Source organism: Cygnus atratus, chromosome 14 (assembly GCF_013377495.2).
Source record: "Cygnus atratus isolate AKBS03 ecotype Queensland, Australia chromosome 14, CAtr_DNAZoo_HiC_assembly, whole genome shotgun sequence".
In the NCBI taxonomy this organism is placed as follows: domain Eukaryota; kingdom Metazoa; phylum Chordata; class Aves; order Anseriformes; family Anatidae; genus Cygnus; species Cygnus atratus.
In genome coordinates, this window is record NC_066375.1 from 12,448,121 (window position 1) to 12,465,426 (window position 17,306).

Below are 17,306 nucleotides of genomic sequence, written 5' to 3' on the forward strand. Positions count from 1 at the left end.
CTACCAGCCTGCATGATGTCCTGCATTCTATGGTGCTGGATGTACAATAAGATCTATTAGCCATGAATTTCTGTGCTTACTATGTTGAACGAGATCCACTGGTTCTGCATGACAGAATCAAGAAAATATGATTGATGTTTAGTGCTGGAGATATTTTCTGGTCTAACTCTGGCTTTTTCAGAAATGAATGCTCTGGGAATTTCCCTTCATATTACACCTGTATGTATATTGATGTGGCCATGTCCCATAGGTCTTTGCTACCTGCATAGTGAATGCATCGGGTTTTCTTTCTGTATATGAGTAGGCATTATTCTGTAAATTGATTTAAGTGAACAGAAGCAAGACCAGGTGTTCAGGTGTTGTGGTCTCCAAGACTGCATATATAGTGGGGGAAACTGATCAGTGGTGAGTGCCGGGACTGGATTGCTCAGTAGCAGGAATGTGCGTGCAGTGCCGGGCGACGGCTGCGGGCGCCGCTGTTCACCACGGAGCAGAGGAAGGAGCGGAGCGCTGCAGCCAGCCCCGCCCGCTGCGGCCCGGCTCGCTCGCTCGCTCGCTGTGTCGGCGGCCGGGCGGGCTGCGGGCGGCTCCGCGGTGCGGAGCAGAGCTGCAGCGAGGCGGAGGGGACGGAACCGGGGACGGGAACCGAAGCGGGAGCGACAGTCTGATCCGGAGACGGAAGCGAAGAGTCGGGGCGGTGGCGGGGAGCTGTCGGCGGGCGTCCGGTGGCGGCGGGGCCGTGGCGGAGATGTGCGCGGCGAGAGAAGGGCGCTGGGGCCGGAGGCAGCGAGCGCTGCTGTGCTGCGCGTTGGTGGCGGCGTTGGAGGCGGCGTGGGGGCAGCTGCGCTACTCGGTGTCCGAGGAGCTGCCTAAGGGCTCTTTCGTGGGCGACGTGGCCAAGGACCTGGCGCTGCAGCTGGCGGCGCTCCGCGACCGCGGCGCCCGAGTGGTGTCGGCAGATAGGACGCGGTATTTCGCTCTGCATGCGAACAGCGGCCACCTGGTGACAGCGGAGAGGCTAGACAGAGAGCAGCTGTGCCGGTTGGTGGAGCGCTGCGTGCTGCGCTGTGAGGTGATCGTGGAGGGTGAGATGAAGGTCTACGAGATCGAAGTGGAAATCACAGACATTAACGACAACGCGCCCAGCTTCCGAGAGTCCGAAATGCAATTGCGAATGAGTGAGACGACAGCTCTTGGGTCCCGCTTTCCCCTGGCTGATGCTCACGACCCGGACGTGGGAGTGAATTCCCTGCAGAGCTACGAGCTGAGCGGCGACGAGCACTTCTCGCTGTCCGTGCAGGCGGGAGCCGACGGCGAGAAGCGTCCCGAGCTGGTGCTGGCCAAGGCGCTGGACCGGGAGGAGGCGGCGTTTCACGAGCTGGTGCTGAGGGCGAGCGACGGCGGCGAGCCGTCGCGGACGGGCACGGCGCTCATCCGCGTGTCTGTGCTGGACGCCAATGACAACGCGCCCGTGTTCAGCCAGGCGGTGTACGCGGTTCGCGTGCCTGAGGACGTGCCCGTGGGCTCCACGCTCCTCACCCTCACGGCCACCGACGCCGACGAGGGATTCAACGGCTACGTGAAATACTCGCTTAAAAAGGCGACGGACCTGGCATCGGAAATCTTCCACCTGGATCCCGAGACGGGATCGATCAGGCTGGTGAGGAGCCTGGACTTCGAGGAAGGCGACTCCTACGAAATGGAGGTGCAAGCACACGATGGTGGTGGCCTTTTTGACACGTCTACGGTCTCAGTCTCGGTGACGGACGTAAACGACAACGCGCCCGAGATTTCGGTGAGGTCGGCGCTGAGCGAGATCTCAGAGGACGCGCCGTCGGGGGCGGTGGTGGCCTTGCTGCACGTGCAGGACCGGGACTCGGGCGCCAACGGCGAGGTGCGGTGCTCGCTGGTCGGCGACGTGCCGTTCCGCCTGCGGAGCTCGGTGGGCAGCTACTATAGTGTGGTGACGGCGCGGGAGCTGGACCGGGAGGAGGTGTCGGAGTACAACGTGACGGTGCGGGCGGCGGACGGCGGGTCGCCGTCGCTGCGGAGCAGCGCGGTGCTGGCGCTGCGCGTGCTGGACGTGAACGACAACGCGCCGGTGTTCGCGGAGGCGCGCTACAGCGCCCGTCTGGCCGAGAACAACGCCGAGGGCGCGCTGGTGCTGACGGTGCGGGCGTGGGACGCGGACTGGGGGCAGAACGCGCGCGTGCGGTACCGGCTGGCGGAGGGGCGTGTGCGGGGCGCGCCGCTCTCGTCGTACGTGTCGGTGCAGGCGGAGACGGGCGCGCTGTACGCGCTGCGCTCCTTCGACTACGAGGAGGTGCGCGAGGTGGGGCTGTGGGTGCGGGCGGAGGACGGCGGCGCGCCGGCGCTGAGCAGCAACGTGTCGGTGCGGCTGCTGATCGTGGACGAGAACGACAACGCGCCGCAGGTGCTGTACCCGCCGGCGGCGGCGGCGGGGGCGGCGGCGGGCGCGGTCTGGACGGGCGTGGAGCTGGCGCCGCGCTCGGCGGAGCCCGGCGCGCTGGTGGCCAAGGTGGTGGCGGTGGACGCGGACGCGGGGCAGAACGCGTGGCTGTCCTACGAGCTGGCCAAGGCGACGGAGCCGGGGCTCTTCCGCGTGGGGCTGCACAGCGGCGAGGTGCGCACGGCGCGCTCGCCGCTGGCCCGCGACGCGCCCAGGCACAGCCTGGTGGTGGTGGTGAAGGACCAGGGCCGGCCGGCGCTGTCGGCCACGGCCACGCTGACGGTGGTGCTGGCCGAGAGCGTGGCCGAGCTGCTCTCGGAGCTGGGCAGCGCGGCGGCGCCGGCCGAGCCCGCCGGCAGCCTGACGCGCTGGCTGGTGCTGGCCGTGGCGGCCGTGTCCTGCCTCTTCCTCGCCTTCCTGCTGCTGCTGCTGGCGCTGCGCCTGCGGCGCTGGCGCCGCTCGCAGCTGCTGCCGCCGGCCAGCGGCGCCTTGCGCGGCGTCCCGGCCTCGCACTTCGTGGGCATCGACGGCGTCCGCGCCTTCCTGCACTCCTACTCGCACGAGGTGTCGCTCACCGCCGACTCGCGCAAGAGCCAGCGGCGCTGGGCGGCCGACAGCTGCTGCAACACCCTCCCGGCCCGGCCGCCGCCCGACAAGGCCGCGCCGCTGCTCGGGGAAGACGCTGCCGGCGCCCGCGGCGCACAGCCCGACGCCCTCCCGGTGAGTCGCTCCGGATACCGCGACGCCCTCCCTCTCGGCGCTTGCCTCCCTTCCTGCTCCTTGCCTTTCCCTCCCCGCTCTCCTTCCCGAGCGTGGAGGTTTGCTGCTGAGCAAGGCACAGCTTGGCTGGGCAGCGTGTTGTGGGTGGCTGCCCCTCGCTTAGGGGAGGGCAAGCATGGGCTTCACTGCCAAGGTTACACCTGCTCCTGAAGGCGGGATTCGAGCGGGGGCTTTTTCATGCAACTTTTTTTTTTTTTTTCCCCACTCTTTGTAAGTGGTTGATTATTTCTTCCCCTGTCATATATCATGCAGTTTTTCCTTTTGTTCTTCTCTATTCTGAGTAAGTGTACATTTTAGTTTACTGGGAGATTAAGATGAATCATCCCAATAGCCCATGTGCTTGATCAGTAGGTAGTCTTCAAACAGAATCTTAATGGCTCCGTGATTGTTTTGGCTGCCTCTCTTCTATACTCTAATATACTCTTCTCCTATATATTCCTATATATATTATTATAAAATATTGAGGTTTGAAGAGTGAGAGCAAAGTCCTTTTCATGTTCTGTAAGTATCACGTTTTTCCCTTGTTTATTTTCCTTGTAAAATCTGGAGCACCTGTGCAAGAGAACCCTTAAAAAGACTGTAAGTAGAGTATGTAGACTGTATGTATGCATGTAGAGGTATGATTCCTTAGTATAATACCTTCTAATACCTGTGAAAATTCTCATTAGTCTACCCCTATCTGCATTGGGGTATAGAGTTTCTTCCTAGTTGTAATTCCATTTTCAAGCCTTTGTTTGCAGGAAGGTTGTGCTTCATATTTCCCATTTCTGAGAGGGCTTTTACATTTGAAAATGCAAAGTTTGTATTGCAGCAAATCCTTATCTCCCTTGAGAAGGTCTTATAAGCCATCTGGAGACAAGATGTTGTGTAAGGGAAACAAATCGCTCACAAGACTTATCATGAGAAAAGGCCCCATACTAAGTCATTTACACTTATAGTTTCATTTTCATTTGAGATAAGCAGGGCACATCATGGAAAAACTGATGAGAGCTGATCACCTTTTCTTACTATGATGTCCCCTACTGTACAGTCCGGAGGAAGACTTAAGAACTGAGCCATTTCTTCGTGCTCTAGGGAGGTATTTTCCTGCATGCAGTGAAGACCATGCTGTCTTTGCTGTGAATTTCTCTACCACACTTTCTCTTTGAATGCTTTTTTTGCTTGTCTGATTTTATCTTTTCCTGGTCTTTTGTCTAGGTGTGTAGGTTGAGTTATCAGTAGCAGCGTAGCTGTGTTGAGGAATGTGCTATGGTTTCATGGGCCTTGCTCTGGTGAGGGAATAGCTGGAATTTTCCTTTCCATGTTAGAATATCTGGAGGTTAAGATGTATGTTTCCATTAGCCCATTCAGCACTCACTATTCTCTCAGTAACAGCAAATTCCGATTGTGAATTTTAATAATGAATCAGGATGCCTGCACAGTGCTTTAGTAGACTGAGATGGTCTTGAAACAAAAACTTAAGGACCCATGTTTCACTTAGCTGCTTTTCCTTTTTTTTTGTCATGCAGTTTTTCCTTTTGTTCTTTGGTATTCTCACTAAATGTACACTTGAGATTATCAGGAGGTTAAGATGTATCATCCGAATAGCCCATGTGCTTGATCAGTAGTGTGAGGTTGTCTTCAAACAGAATCTTAGTGTCCCCGTGTTTCATTTGGCTTCCTCTCGTCTATACTCTAATATACTCTTCTCCTATATACTCTAAGTAACTTTTCTTTTGCTGCATTAACATTGGTTGAAATGTCCATGCTGCTGTTCTTGTGCATGTGGAGGGATAATGGCCTGGTCAACTGGTCCTTTTAGGATGTCTGTTTGGCTGTTGTATAGATGAAGGAGAATGAAAAGTCTTGCATTTGAGATTCCCACGTATGTGCTGGGTGTAAAAGGCTCTCAGAGGAAAGAGTAGTGCTTGAACATTGACCTCTCAAGAATGGAACAGACTATGCTAGCAGGCACGTGCTATAGCAACAGAGCCAATGTGCATTCATCCTTTCAGCTTCATGCTGCCTAATATATGGCAGGATAAACTAGTGAGGTTTGAAGAGTGAGAGCAAAGTCAGTTTCATGTCCTGCAGGTTTCACGTTATTTCCTTGTTTGTTGTCCTTGTAAAAACTGGAGCTCTTGTGTGAGAGAACCCTTAAAAAGACTTGAAGATCTGCTATTAATAGTTGGATTTGGGGGAGCTGTTTCCACACAGTGTGAATGTTTAATGCAGTCAGGACAAAGTCTTCGATATCCTCATGTTTCCTTAAAATGTCACTGGATTAAATGCTCTTGCCAGTTCCCTACATATGGCTAGAAGATGAATACTGTGTTGCAAGTGAATGCTGTGAATGTGTAGCTAGGAATGTTTGTGGCTGGATATGAACGTGTCTCAGCAGTGAAATTACTCAGGGAAAGGTTTGATTTCATAATCTGTGGCAAGGCCCACAACATTTATACACCATTTTTTCCTGGATTTTCTGCCCTGAAAGGAAACAATTCCCTGATGATAAAATGTTTTGCAGAAAAACTGTGCATGCAGAGTGATGATGCCTGTGTGTAACAGCTTATAATTCCTGTGTGAATCATCATTAATTCATTCCAATCTGTTGTGACATTGTGACATTGGGTTTGTCATTATTCCATTTATAGGTGTTTGTTCCCAGGAAGTCTGTGCTTTATATTTCCCGTTTCAGGATAGAATAGGGCTTTTGCATTTGAGAATGACGGAGTTGTACGGCAGGAAATCCTTACCTCCTTTGTAAAGGTTCTTTCAGACATCTGAAGACCAACTTTTGTGTATGAAGGAAACAAAACAGGAGGTAAAACTGAATCTCTCCCCACTGCTTGCAAGACTTGGCATGAGAACGGGTCCCATATTAAGGGCTTTACATTTGCAATTTTATTTTATTTGGAGATGAGCAGGCCACATCATAGACAAATTGAGGAGAGCTGATGAACTTTTCCAGTGAATTCCAGATGAACAATCCAGGGCCTTGCTTGCAGCTTAAGACCTCAGTGATTTCTTGGTGCTCTGAGGAGGAATTTTGGTGCTGCCCAACCAATGATTTTCTATTCCACACTTTCACTTTGAATGCTTCCTTCTGCTGCTTCTCTGATTTTATCTTTTCCTGGTCTCTTGTCCATGACTCTAGGTTGAGTTGTCAGTTGCAGCATAGCTGTGTTGAGGAATGTGCTATGTATTCATGGGCCTTGCTCCCATGAGGCAATAGGTGGGTATTTCATCCAAGTTAGAGGTTGTGTGGAAGGCTGGAGATGTGAGGGTACTTGTGTGTTCTCTTCCATTTTTGTTTCCGGGGAGTGGATGTACATATAGAATCATAGAATCATTAAGGTTGGGAAAGACCTTCAAGATCATCTGGTCAACGATCACCCTACTACCAATGTCACCACTAAACCATGTCTGTAAACACCAGGTCCAAGCAAGCGCCTTCCCCTTCTCTCCTTTTTTGAAAAATGTGGACATGTTTATGCCTTATTTCAAGAGTTCTTTCCTCGTTCCCAGTGATGGGAGCGCACAAAACACATTTTTCTTCCCATGACCCCACCCCCCGCCGTCCCCTGAGGCCTGCTCCCCACCAGGCACCCACTGATGTTAGTAGAAGAAGCATGTACGTGTAGAGCAGTGCATGTGCTTCAAGGAGGGGGACATTTTCCTCCAAAGGCAATCATGATGACCCAGTTTCTGGTCAAGGATGGCTCCTCTCTCTCTTTCCCACAGATCAAGAGTATGAAGATTAAAGAGAAATATACCTCCCTTCTTGATATTTGTTGATGGTGTGGTTGTGGTGCATTTATAAGGAAATTGTCATTTGAACTGATCCTTTGGTGAGATGTGCTTGCAGATTCTGAGGATGAAAGAAAAGCACTGAAGTTGTGAAAGGATTGAGGTAATGTTTTGGCAGAATGCTGTGTGAGGAGCTGTAGGAAAACAGACGCCCCTCTCCCTGCTTGTTGTAGTTATTCCATTAGGCACACAGCTCTGCTCAATTTTACAGTAGAAATGTTGTTTTTTTCCTGTGTTTTAATCTTCAGGAGGACCTTCTGGGGAAATCTTTTCCTACTATCTACCTTACATGCTCTATTCCTATGAATACTCAAAAATGTACGTTTGCATAACTTAGCTGCATATCATTTACACTCTTTAAACCATTACAATTATGTCGTAATAATATGATAAAAAGAAAATTGTCTTTGGAGCTGTCCATGGTGTAGTTTTGTGCATATCGTGGAGAAAGGGGCTGGGCAATTGGTCCTTTGATGATGTCCTTTTGCCAGTCATGAAGAGGGAAGGCAATCATAACAGTTGGGAGTAGTTTAGGAAGTTTTCATGTGTGGTTTTGGAGGCATTGACCTCTCAACATAACATTTGAGTGTTGACCTCTCCAGAATAGCGCTGGAAATGTCTTTGCTATCAGAGGTGCTATGACAGCAGCTGTGTTGCAGATCCATCACTTGAATTTCATTGAGCATCAGGCTTGGGCGGACCAAAGAAGAATGCTTATAGAGTGATAGCTAAGTCCTTCACATCTGTAGTTTTCAGTGGTCTGATTTTATCTTTTCCTGGTGTTTCTTCTATGCATGTAGGTTGAGTTATCAGTAGCAGCATCACTTTGTTGAGGAATGTCTTTTGAACTCATGTAAGCTTACATAGCCCATGTAAGCTACTAGCTGGGTATTTCAACAAAGGTAGAGATCTTGTGGAGGGCCGGAGATGTGAGGGTGCTTGTGTGCTCTCTTCCATTTTTGTTTCCAGGGAGTGGATGTAAACACGAAGATAGTAAAAGAGGTATGTCTCTGGGGAGGAATGCATGCTCTTAAAGAACAGGGACATTCCCTTACAAATATATTTAGGATGACCTAGTCTCTGTTGCAGAAAGGCTCCTCTCTGTCTTTCCCCTTATCTCCTTAGTATGCTTTAGAAACTTGTAGAGAAACGTACCTCCCTTCTTGATCTACCTTGACAGTGTGGTTGTGTATGGTGCATGGTATTGGGAAATGGTCTGTTCAACTTTTCCTTTGGTGAGATGTGTTTGCAAATTCTGAAGGTACAAGAAAAAAGAAAAAAAAAAAAAAAAGAAGTTGTGAAAGGTTTGAGGTGACATGTTTTGGGAATACTGTGTGAGGGGCTGTAGAAGGACTGATGCTCCTTTCTCTGCTTGTTTTAGTTATTCCATTCTGACGCAGCTGAGATTTACGCACTTTGATATCTGTCTGCTCAATATGTTCTGCCTAAGAAATGTTATTGAGCTTTCATTGGGAGGTTTGGGAGGGCCTTCCACAGAATTCATTCTGTAATATCTACATTACTTGGTCTACTACTATGAATGCTTGAAAATGTCCGTGTATATAACTTAATTATATGTCATTTATTCTCTTCACAATGTACATACTATGTCATGATAATATGACAAAAAGAAAATTGTCTTTGGAGCTGTCCATGGTGAACTCTTTGTGCACGTTGTGAAGAAGTGGGCTGAGCAGTTGGTCCTTTGATGGTGTAGTTCTACCTGTTATGAAGAGGGAAGGCAATCACAACAGCTGGGAGTAGTTTGGGAATTCTTTATGTGTGAAGGTCTCTTGGAGGGAAGAGGAGCCTTTGAACCCTGACCTCACAAAAATGGAGCTGGAAGTGGCTTTGCTATCAGACACGTGCTATGGCAACAGCTGTATTCATAGAATCCTGGAACCATAGGTAGGAAAAGACCTCTTAGATCATCTAGCCCAATTTTTAACCTAGCACTGCCAAGTCTACCATTAAACCATGTCACTAAGCTCTACATCTACATGCTTTTTGAAGACCTCCAATGATGGTGACTCAACAACTTCCGTGAGCAGCCTTTGTGAATACTTCACAACCCTTCCAGTGAAAAATTTTTTCCTAATATCCAGTGTAAACCTCCCCTGGAGCAATCTGAAGCCATTACCTATAGTTTTTTTTTCATTTGGTTCTTGGGAGAACAAGCTGATCCCCACTTTGCTGTAGCCTCCTTTAAGGTGATCATAGAGCATGATAAGATCTGCTCTGATCCACCTTTACTCTACTTTACTCTAGGCTAAACAACCTCAGGTCCCTCAGCTGCTCCTAATAAGACCTGTTCTCTAGACCCTTCAACAGCTTCGTTGGCCTTCTTTGGACCTGCTTCAGCACCTCAATAACCTTCCTGTAGTGAGGTGTCCAAAACTGTACTCAGCATTTGAGGTGCAGCCTCACCAGAGGTGGGTACACAGGGACAATCACTTGCCTAGTCCTGCTGGCCAGACTATTTCTGATGCAAGTCAGGATTCTGTTGGCTTTCTTGGCCACCTGAGCACTGTTGGCTCATATTCAGCGAGCTATCAACCAGTACTCAGAGATCCCTTTCAGCAGCCAGTTTTCCAGCCACTCTTCCTCCAGCCTGTAGAACTGCATGGAATTGCTGTGACACAAACAAAGGACCCATCACTTAGCCTTGTTGAAACACATACTGCTGGCCTCACCCTGTTGGTCCAGCCTATCCAGATCCATCTGCAGGGCCTTCCTACCTTTGAGCAGATCAACACTTGTGCTTAACTTGGTGTCATCTGAAAACGTACTGAGGGTGCACTCAATCCCCTCATCCAGATCATTGTTAAATGGGACTGAAGGGAACTAGCCCCAATACTGAGCCCTGGGGGGCACCACTTCTGACTGGCCTCCAGCTGGATTTAACCCCATTCACCAAGATTCTTTGGGCTTGACTAACATGCCAGTTGTTAAGCCAATGAAGCGTACACCCATCCAAGCCACAAGAAGCCATTTTCTCCAGGAGACTGCTGTGGGAAAGAGCATTCAAAAGCCTTACTGAAGTCAAGGTAGACCAGATCCACAGGCTTTCTCTCATCCACTTGGCACGTCCCCTTGTACAGAAGGAGATCAGATTCATGGAGGAGGACTTGTCTTTCATTAAGCCCCATTGACTGAGTCTGATCACCTGGTTGCCCTTTAAGTACCATGTGATTGCACAAAAGGTGTTCTGCTCCACGAGCTTCACCAGCACTGACAGGTGTGTAGTTTCCCAGATTGTCCTTCTGGTCCTTTTTATAGATGGGCATCATATTTGGTAGCCACCAATCAACTGGGACCTCCCCAGATATCCAGGGCTGCTGGTAAATGATGCGAAGTGTTGTGGCGAGCATTGTTGCCATCTCCCTCAAGTACCCCCAGGTGGATCCCTTCTGGCCCAATAGACTTGCAGATGTCTAAGTAGTTTAGCAAGTTGCTGACCATTTCCTGGTGGATTATGAGGGCTTCATTCTGCTCCCCATCCCTATCTACCAGGTAGTCAGGGGATGGGGTACCCAGAAAAATATTTGTCTTGCTGCTAAAGACTGAGGCCAAACACGCAGTAAGTTCTTGTTTATGTATTTATAAAAACATGTTTATAGTCTTTAAGAGCAGTAGCCAGATTTAGCTCCAATTGGGCTTTGGCCCTTCTGATTTTCACCCCACACAGCCTCAAACATCTCCTGACTGTTGCAAGTGCAACCCTTGAATTCCATTCTACATAATGTTGGGGCAGATCAAAAAAATAAGATCTGTAGAGTGACAGTGAAGTCCTTCACTGGTGCAATTTTCACATTTTTGCCTTGTTTGCTGCTAATGTCTAAACTGGGTCTGAGTGTGGCAGAGACCCCTAAAAAGATTGGAAGATCTGTTGGAATGGTGGGACCGGGAGAGCAATTTCCAACCAGACCCTGAATGTTTCCTCCTGTGGAGAGAACTACTTTGATATATTTTTCTTTCAGTAAAGTGTCAGAGAATTATATGCCCCTGTCTTTCTTGTCTGACATATGGTGAGAAGTAGGATTTTGTCCATGGTGCAGATAAAGACTGTGACTGCAGAGTGCAGAAGCTGAGAGGCAGGCTTAGAGCCTGGAAAATAGTTGGATCAGTGTGTCTTTGGCTGGGGAATGCTTTTGTTTCATACCTGTTGCCAAGGGCTATGCCATTTCTGTTCTGATCATGGCGTTCCTGTCCTTAAAGGCAATGATGTTTCCCTGAGAATACAGTATTTGGCAAAAAAAGTGCCTACGTAGGCAGAGGTCTCTAAGATGAAGGAGTGCAGACTGGAGTCACCACCATTTATGAAGGTGAAGGCAAAGAATCATAGAGGGGTGCTGTGGGAGCATGTGTTCCATGGAAGCACTAATCTAGTGCTCTAACTGATCCCAAGTACTGTTTTAATAACTGTTAGCCGTGAATGTGAATGCTTAGTATGTAGAATGACATCCACTGACTCAGCATGACAGAATCAGGAAAATATGATTGATGCTTAGTGCTGGAGATATTTCATGGTCTTCCTTTGGCTTTTTTTCAGTGGTGAGTGCCCCACGTGGTGTGCTCTGTAGCAAGTAGCTGGAGTGCGTGTACAGTCTGGTCACAGAGCTGAGGGGAGCTGATGGTTCCTTGACGCTGCACCCCTAAAGGGGAAATGTTTAATATAGGTTGTTGACATTGGAACGACAACACAAATTATAAATGAATGTCAGACTTCAATGAATACAAAGAGTTGAAAAGACAAGAAAACATCCATTCAAGAAGGGCTGCAAAAACGATCTATCCAGTTCGTTGAAGTGAATGTCCTTCTGCAAACATGGTGTAAGAGTGATAATTAATTTGAGGCCTAATTAACACGAAGAATTTTACCTGCCATGCAGTAGAGCTAAGATATCAAGAAGACGACACTACCTTCATTCTGATATTGACCGCCATGAAGACCAGAATGCATTCCATCTTCTCCTCTAAGAAGAGAAGGCGTTGCAGAAGCAAACGCACCGACTCTGGGCCGTGTCGCAGGGCAATGTCCTGTGGCGCCGCGTCAACGGGGACCGAAGGTTTCCGCGGAAGAAGCAGGGCGGCGGCGGTCGGTGTGAGCCGTGCGTGCAGTGCCGGGCGGCGGCTGCGGGCGCCGCTGTTCACCACGGAGGAGAGGAAGGAGCGGAGCGCTGCAGCCAGCCCCGCCCGCTGCGGCCCGGCTCGCTCGCTCGCTCGCTGTGTCGGCGGCCGGGCGGGCTGCGAGCGGCCCCGCGGTGCGGAGCCGTGCTGCAGCAAGGGGGAGAGGCCGGCGAGAGCGGGCGACCGCGGGGCCGGAGCCGGGGACGGGAATCGAAGTGGGAGCGAGAATCTGGTCCGGAGACGGAGGGGAAGAATCGGGGAGGCGGCGGGGAGCTATCGGCGGGCGTCCGGTGGCGGCGCGGCTGCGGCGGAGATGTGCGCGGCGAGAGAAGGGCGCTGGGGCCGGAGGCAGAGAGCGCTGCTGTGCTGCGTGTTGGTGGCGGCGTGGGAGGCGGCGTGGGGGCAGCTGCGCTACTCGGTGCCCGAGGAGCTGCCTAAGGGCTCTTTCGTGGGCGACGTGGCCAAGGACCTGGCGCTGCAGCTGGCGGCGCTCCGCGACCGCGGCGCCCGAGTTGTGTCGGCAGATAGGACGCGGTATTTCGCTCTGCATGCGAACAGCGGCCACCTGGTGACGGCGGAGAGGCTAGACAGAGAGCAGCTGTGCGAGGGCTTGCAGCGCTGCGTGCTGCGCTGTGAGGTGATCGTGGAGGGCGACATGAAGTTCTACGGAATCGAAGTGGAAATCAAAGACATTAACGACAACGCGCCCAGCTTCCGAGAGTCCGAAATGCAATTGCGAATGAGTGAGACGACAGCTCTTGGGTCCCGCTTTCCCCTGGCTGATGCTCACGACCCGGACGTGGGAGTGAATTCCCTGCAGAGCTACGAGCTGAGCGGCGACGAGCACTTCTCGCTGTCCGTGCAGGCGGGAGCCGACGGCGAGAAGCGTCCCGAGCTGGTGCTGGCCAAGGCGCTGGACCGGGAGGAGGCGGCGTTTCACGAGCTGGTGCTGAGGGCGAGCGACGGCGGCGAGCCGTCGCGGACGGGCACGGCGCTCATCCGCGTGTCTGTGCTGGACGCCAATGACAACGCGCCCGTGTTCAGCCAGGCGGTGTACGCGGTTCGCGTGCCTGAGGACGTGCCCGTGGGCTCCACGCTCCTCACCCTCACGGCCACCGACGCCGACGAGGGACTCAACGGGAACGTGAAATACTCGCTTAAGAAAATTACTGACAAAGCCTCGAAGATTTTCCACCTCGATCCCGAGACGGGATCGATCAGGCTGGTGAGGAGCCTGGACTTCGAGGAAGGCGACTCCTACGAAATGGAGGTGCAAGCACACGATGGTGGTGGCCTTTTTGACACGTCTACGGTCTCAGTCTCGGTGACGGACGTAAACGACAACGCGCCCGAGATTTCGGTGAGGTCGGCGCTGAGCGAGATCTCGGAGGACGCGCCGTCGGGGACGGTGGTGGCCCTGCTGCACGTGCAGGACCGGGACTCGGGCGCCAACGGCGAGGTGCAGTGCAGCATCGTGGAGGGCGTCCCGTTCCGCCTGGAGCGGGCGCTGGACAATTATTACAGCGTGGTGACGGCGCGGGAGCTGGACCGGGAGGAGGTGTCGGAGTACAACGTGACGGTGCGGGCGGCGGACGGCGGGTCGCCGTCGCTGCGGAGCAGCGCGGTGCTGGCGCTGCGCGTGCTGGACGTGAACGACAACGCGCCGGTGTTCGCGGAGGCGCGCTACAGCGCCCGTCTGGCCGAGAACAACGCCGAGGGCGCGCTGGTGCTGACGGTGCGGGCGCGGGACGCGGACTGGGGGCAGAACGCGCGCGTGCGGTACCGGCTGGCGGAGGGGCGTGTGCGGGGCGCGCCGCTCTCGTCGTACGTGTCGGTGCAGGCGGAGACGGGCGCGCTGTACGCGCTGCGCTCCTTCGACTACGAGGAGGTGCGCGAGGTGGGGCTGTGGGTGCGGGCGGAGGACGGCGGCGCGCCGGCGCTGAGCAGCAACGTGTCGGTGCGGCTGCTGATCGTGGACGAGAACGACAACGCGCCGCAGGTGCTGTACCCGCCGGCGGCGGCGGCGGGGGCGGCGGCGGGCGCGGTCTGGACGGGCGTGGAGCTGGCGCCGCGCTCGGCGGAGCCCGGCGCGCTGGTGGCCAAGGTGGTGGCGGTGGACGCGGACGCGGGGCAGAACGCGTGGCTGTCCTACGAGCTGGCCAAGGCGACGGAGCCGGGGCTCTTCCGCGTGGGGCTGCACAGCGGCGAGGTGCGCACGGCGCGCTCGCCGCTGGCCCGCGACGCGCCCAGGCACAGCCTGGTGGTGGTGGTGAAGGACCAGGGCCGGCCGGCGCTGTCGGCCACGGCCACGCTGACGGTGGTGCTGGCCGAGAGCGTGGCCGAGCTGCTCTCGGAGCTGGGCAGCGCGGCGGCGCCGGCCGAGCCCGCCGGCAGCCTGACGCGCTGGCTGGTGCTGGCCGTGGCGGCCGTGTCCTGCCTCTTCCTCGCCTTCCTGCTGCTGCTGCTGGCGCTGCGCCTGCGGCGCTGGCGCCGCTCGCAGCTGCTGCCGCCGGCCAGCGGCGCCTTGCGCGGCGTCCCGGCCTCGCACTTCGTGGGCATCGACGGCGTCCGCGCCTTCCTGCACTCCTACTCGCACGAGGTGTCGCTCACCGCCGACTCGCGCAAGAGCCAGCGGCGCTGGGCGGCCGACAGCTGCTGCAACACCCTCCCGGCCCGGCCGCCGCCCGACAAGGCCGCGCCGCTGCTCGGGGAAGACGCTGCCGGCGCCCGCGGCGCACAGCCCGACGCCCTCCCGGTGAGTCGCTCCGGATACCGCGACGCCCTCCCTCTCGGCGCTTGCCTCCCTTCCTGCTCCTTGCCTTTCCCTGCGCGATCTCCTTCGCGGCCGGGGAGTTTTGCTGCTGGGCAAGGCACAGCTTGGCTGGGCAGCGTGTTGTGTGTGGTTGCCCCTCGCTCAGGGGAGGCAAGCATGGGCTTCACTGCCAGGGTTACACCTGCTCCTGAAGGCGGGATTCGGGCGGGGGCTTTTTCATGCAACTTTTTTTTTTTTTTTCCCCACTCTTTGTAAGTGGTTGATTATTTCTTCCCCTGTCATATATCATGCAGTTTTTCCTTTTGTTCTTCTCTATTCTGAGTAAGTGTACATTTTAGTTTACTGGGAGATTAAGATGAATCATCCCAATAGCCCATGTGCTTGATCAGTAGGTAGTCTTCAAACAGAATCTTAATGGCTCCGTGTTTGTTTTGGCTGCCTCTCTTCTATACTCTAATATACTCTTCTCCTATATATTCCTACATATATTATTATAAAATATTGAGGTTTGAAGAGTGAGAGCAAAGTCCTTTTCATGTTCTGTAAGTATCACGTTTTTCCCTTGTTTATTTTCCTTGTAAAATCTGGAGCACCTGTGCGAGAGAACCCTTAAACAGACTCGAAGAGCTGTTATTAATAGTTGAATTAGGAGAGCTCTTTCCATACAGAGTGTGAATGTTTACTGCAGTCAGGACAAAGTCTTTGGTATCCCCATGTTTCCTCAAAATGTCACTGGATTAAATGCTCTTGCCAGTTCCCTACTTGTGGCTAGAAGACTGATATTGTGTTGCAACTGAATGATGTGAATGTGTAGGTAGGAATGTTTGTGGCTGGATATGAATGTGTCACAGCAGTGAAATTCTTCAGGTAAAAGTTTGTTTTCATAATCTGTGGCAAGGCCCACAGCATTTATGCATTTATCCTGGATTTATGCATTTTATCCTGGATTTTCTGCCGTGAAAGGCAACTAAGTTTCTGATGATAAAATATTTTGTAGAAAAACTGTGCATGCAGAATGATGATGCCTGTGTTTAACAGCTTATAATTCCTGTGTGAATCATCATTAATTCACTCCCATCTATTGTAACATTGTGAAATAGGGTTTGTCATTATTCCATTTATAGGTGTTTGTTCCCAGGAGGTCTGTGCTTTATACTTCCCATTTCAGGATAGGGCTTTTTCATTTGAGAATGACTGTTACTGTATAGCCCAGAGGAGGACTTAAGAACTGAGCCATTTCTTCTAGGGAGGTATTTTCTTGCATGCAGAAAAGACCATGCTGCCTTTCCTGAGAGTTTCTCTACCATGCTTTCTCTTTGAATGCTTCCTTGTGCTTGTCTGATTTTATCTTTTCCTGGTCTTTTGTCTAGGTGTGTAGGTTGAACTGTAGCAGCATAGCAGCATAGCTGTGTTGAGGAATGTGCTGTGTTTTCATGGGCCTTGCTCTGGTGAGGGAATAGCTGGAATTTTCCTTTCCATGTTTGAATATCTCGAGGTCAAGATGTATGTTTCCATTAGCCCATTCAGCACTCACTATTCTCAGTAACAGCAATTTCTGATAGTGAATTCTAATAACGAATGAGGAGGTCTGCACAGTGTTTTAGTAGATTGGGATGGTCTTGAAACAGAATCTTAAGGACCCCATATTTCACTTCGCTGCTTTTCCTTTATACTCCTTTCAAATTTTCTGTTGCTGCATGAAGATGGTTTGAGCAGAGAAATGTCTTTCTATTCATCTGTGCTGCTGTTTTGGTGTGTGTGGTGGAATAACGGTCTGGGTAATGGGTCCTTCTAGGCTTCATCACTTGAATTTGTGCTGCATAATATTTGGCTAGGTTTTAAAATGTTGAGTGAAGTGTGAGATTGGATTCTGCTTCTTGTCCTTTTTTCTTGTTCCATTTCTGCCCTTTTCACATTTTTGCCTTGTTTGTTGTCAATGACAAAATGCAGCCTTCTGTGCCGGAGAACCCTGAAAAGATTGGAAGATCTGTTTTGAGTTATTCGACTGGGGGAGATGTTTCCATACACAGTGTGACTATATAGTATTGTCAGGACAGTTTTTGACATCCTCATGTTTCTTTAAAATGTCACTGGATGAAATGCTCTTGCCAGCAGCCTACATATGGCTAGAATTTGGATGTTTTGAGTGGTGCAACTGAATGCTGTGAATGCAGAGTAAGTATGGTGAGTGTTTTTTTTATTATTATTTATTTATTGATTTTGAATGTGGAAGATAAGTGGTTCAGCAGTGGTATCATTCAGGAAAAAGTTTGACTTCATAATTTGTGCCAATTCCTGCAGCATTTTTGCACCAATTTATCCTGGTTTCCCTGCCCTGAAAGGTAACTTTAATTCTCTGATAAT

General features: G+C 51.9%; 2 protein-coding genes across 2 annotated transcripts; both read left to right on the plus strand.

Moving 5' to 3' along the window:
• The first annotated feature begins 439 nt into the window (after positions 1-439).
• Positions 440-7,027, plus strand: LOC118256181 (protocadherin gamma-A10-like). The gene is made up of 2 exons (XM_050713692.1): positions 440-3,190; positions 6,974-7,027. Exons 1-2 carry the CDS (start codon positions 440-442, stop codon positions 7,025-7,027), a joined length of 2,805 nt encoding a protein of 934 aa, XP_050569649.1.
• A 5,455-nt stretch (positions 7,028-12,482) lies between these two features.
• On the plus strand, positions 12,483-15,739 carry LOC118256180 (protocadherin gamma-A10-like). The gene is made up of 2 exons (XM_050713693.1): positions 12,483-14,800; positions 15,652-15,739. Exons 1-2 carry the CDS (start codon positions 12,483-12,485, stop codon positions 15,737-15,739), a joined length of 2,406 nt encoding a protein of 801 aa, XP_050569650.1.
• The last annotated feature ends 1,567 nt before the right edge of the window (positions 15,740-17,306 follow it).

Coding starts and splice junctions, on each gene's coding strand:
- LOC118256181 (XM_050713692.1), top strand. CDS start 440: ATGTGCGTGCAGTGCCGGGCGACGGCTGCGGGCGCCGCTGTTCACCAC. Junction 3,191..6,973: donor CACAGCCCGACGCCCTCCCG/GTGAGTCGCTCC, acceptor TCTTTCCCACAG/ATCAAGAGTATGAAGATTAA.
- LOC118256180 (XM_050713693.1), top strand. CDS start 12,483: ATGTGCGCGGCGAGAGAAGGGCGCTGGGGCCGGAGGCAGAGAGCGCTG. Junction 14,801..15,651: donor GCCGACTCGCGCAAGAGCCA/GCGGCGCTGGGC, acceptor AGTCTTTGGTAT/CCCCATGTTTCCTCAAAATG.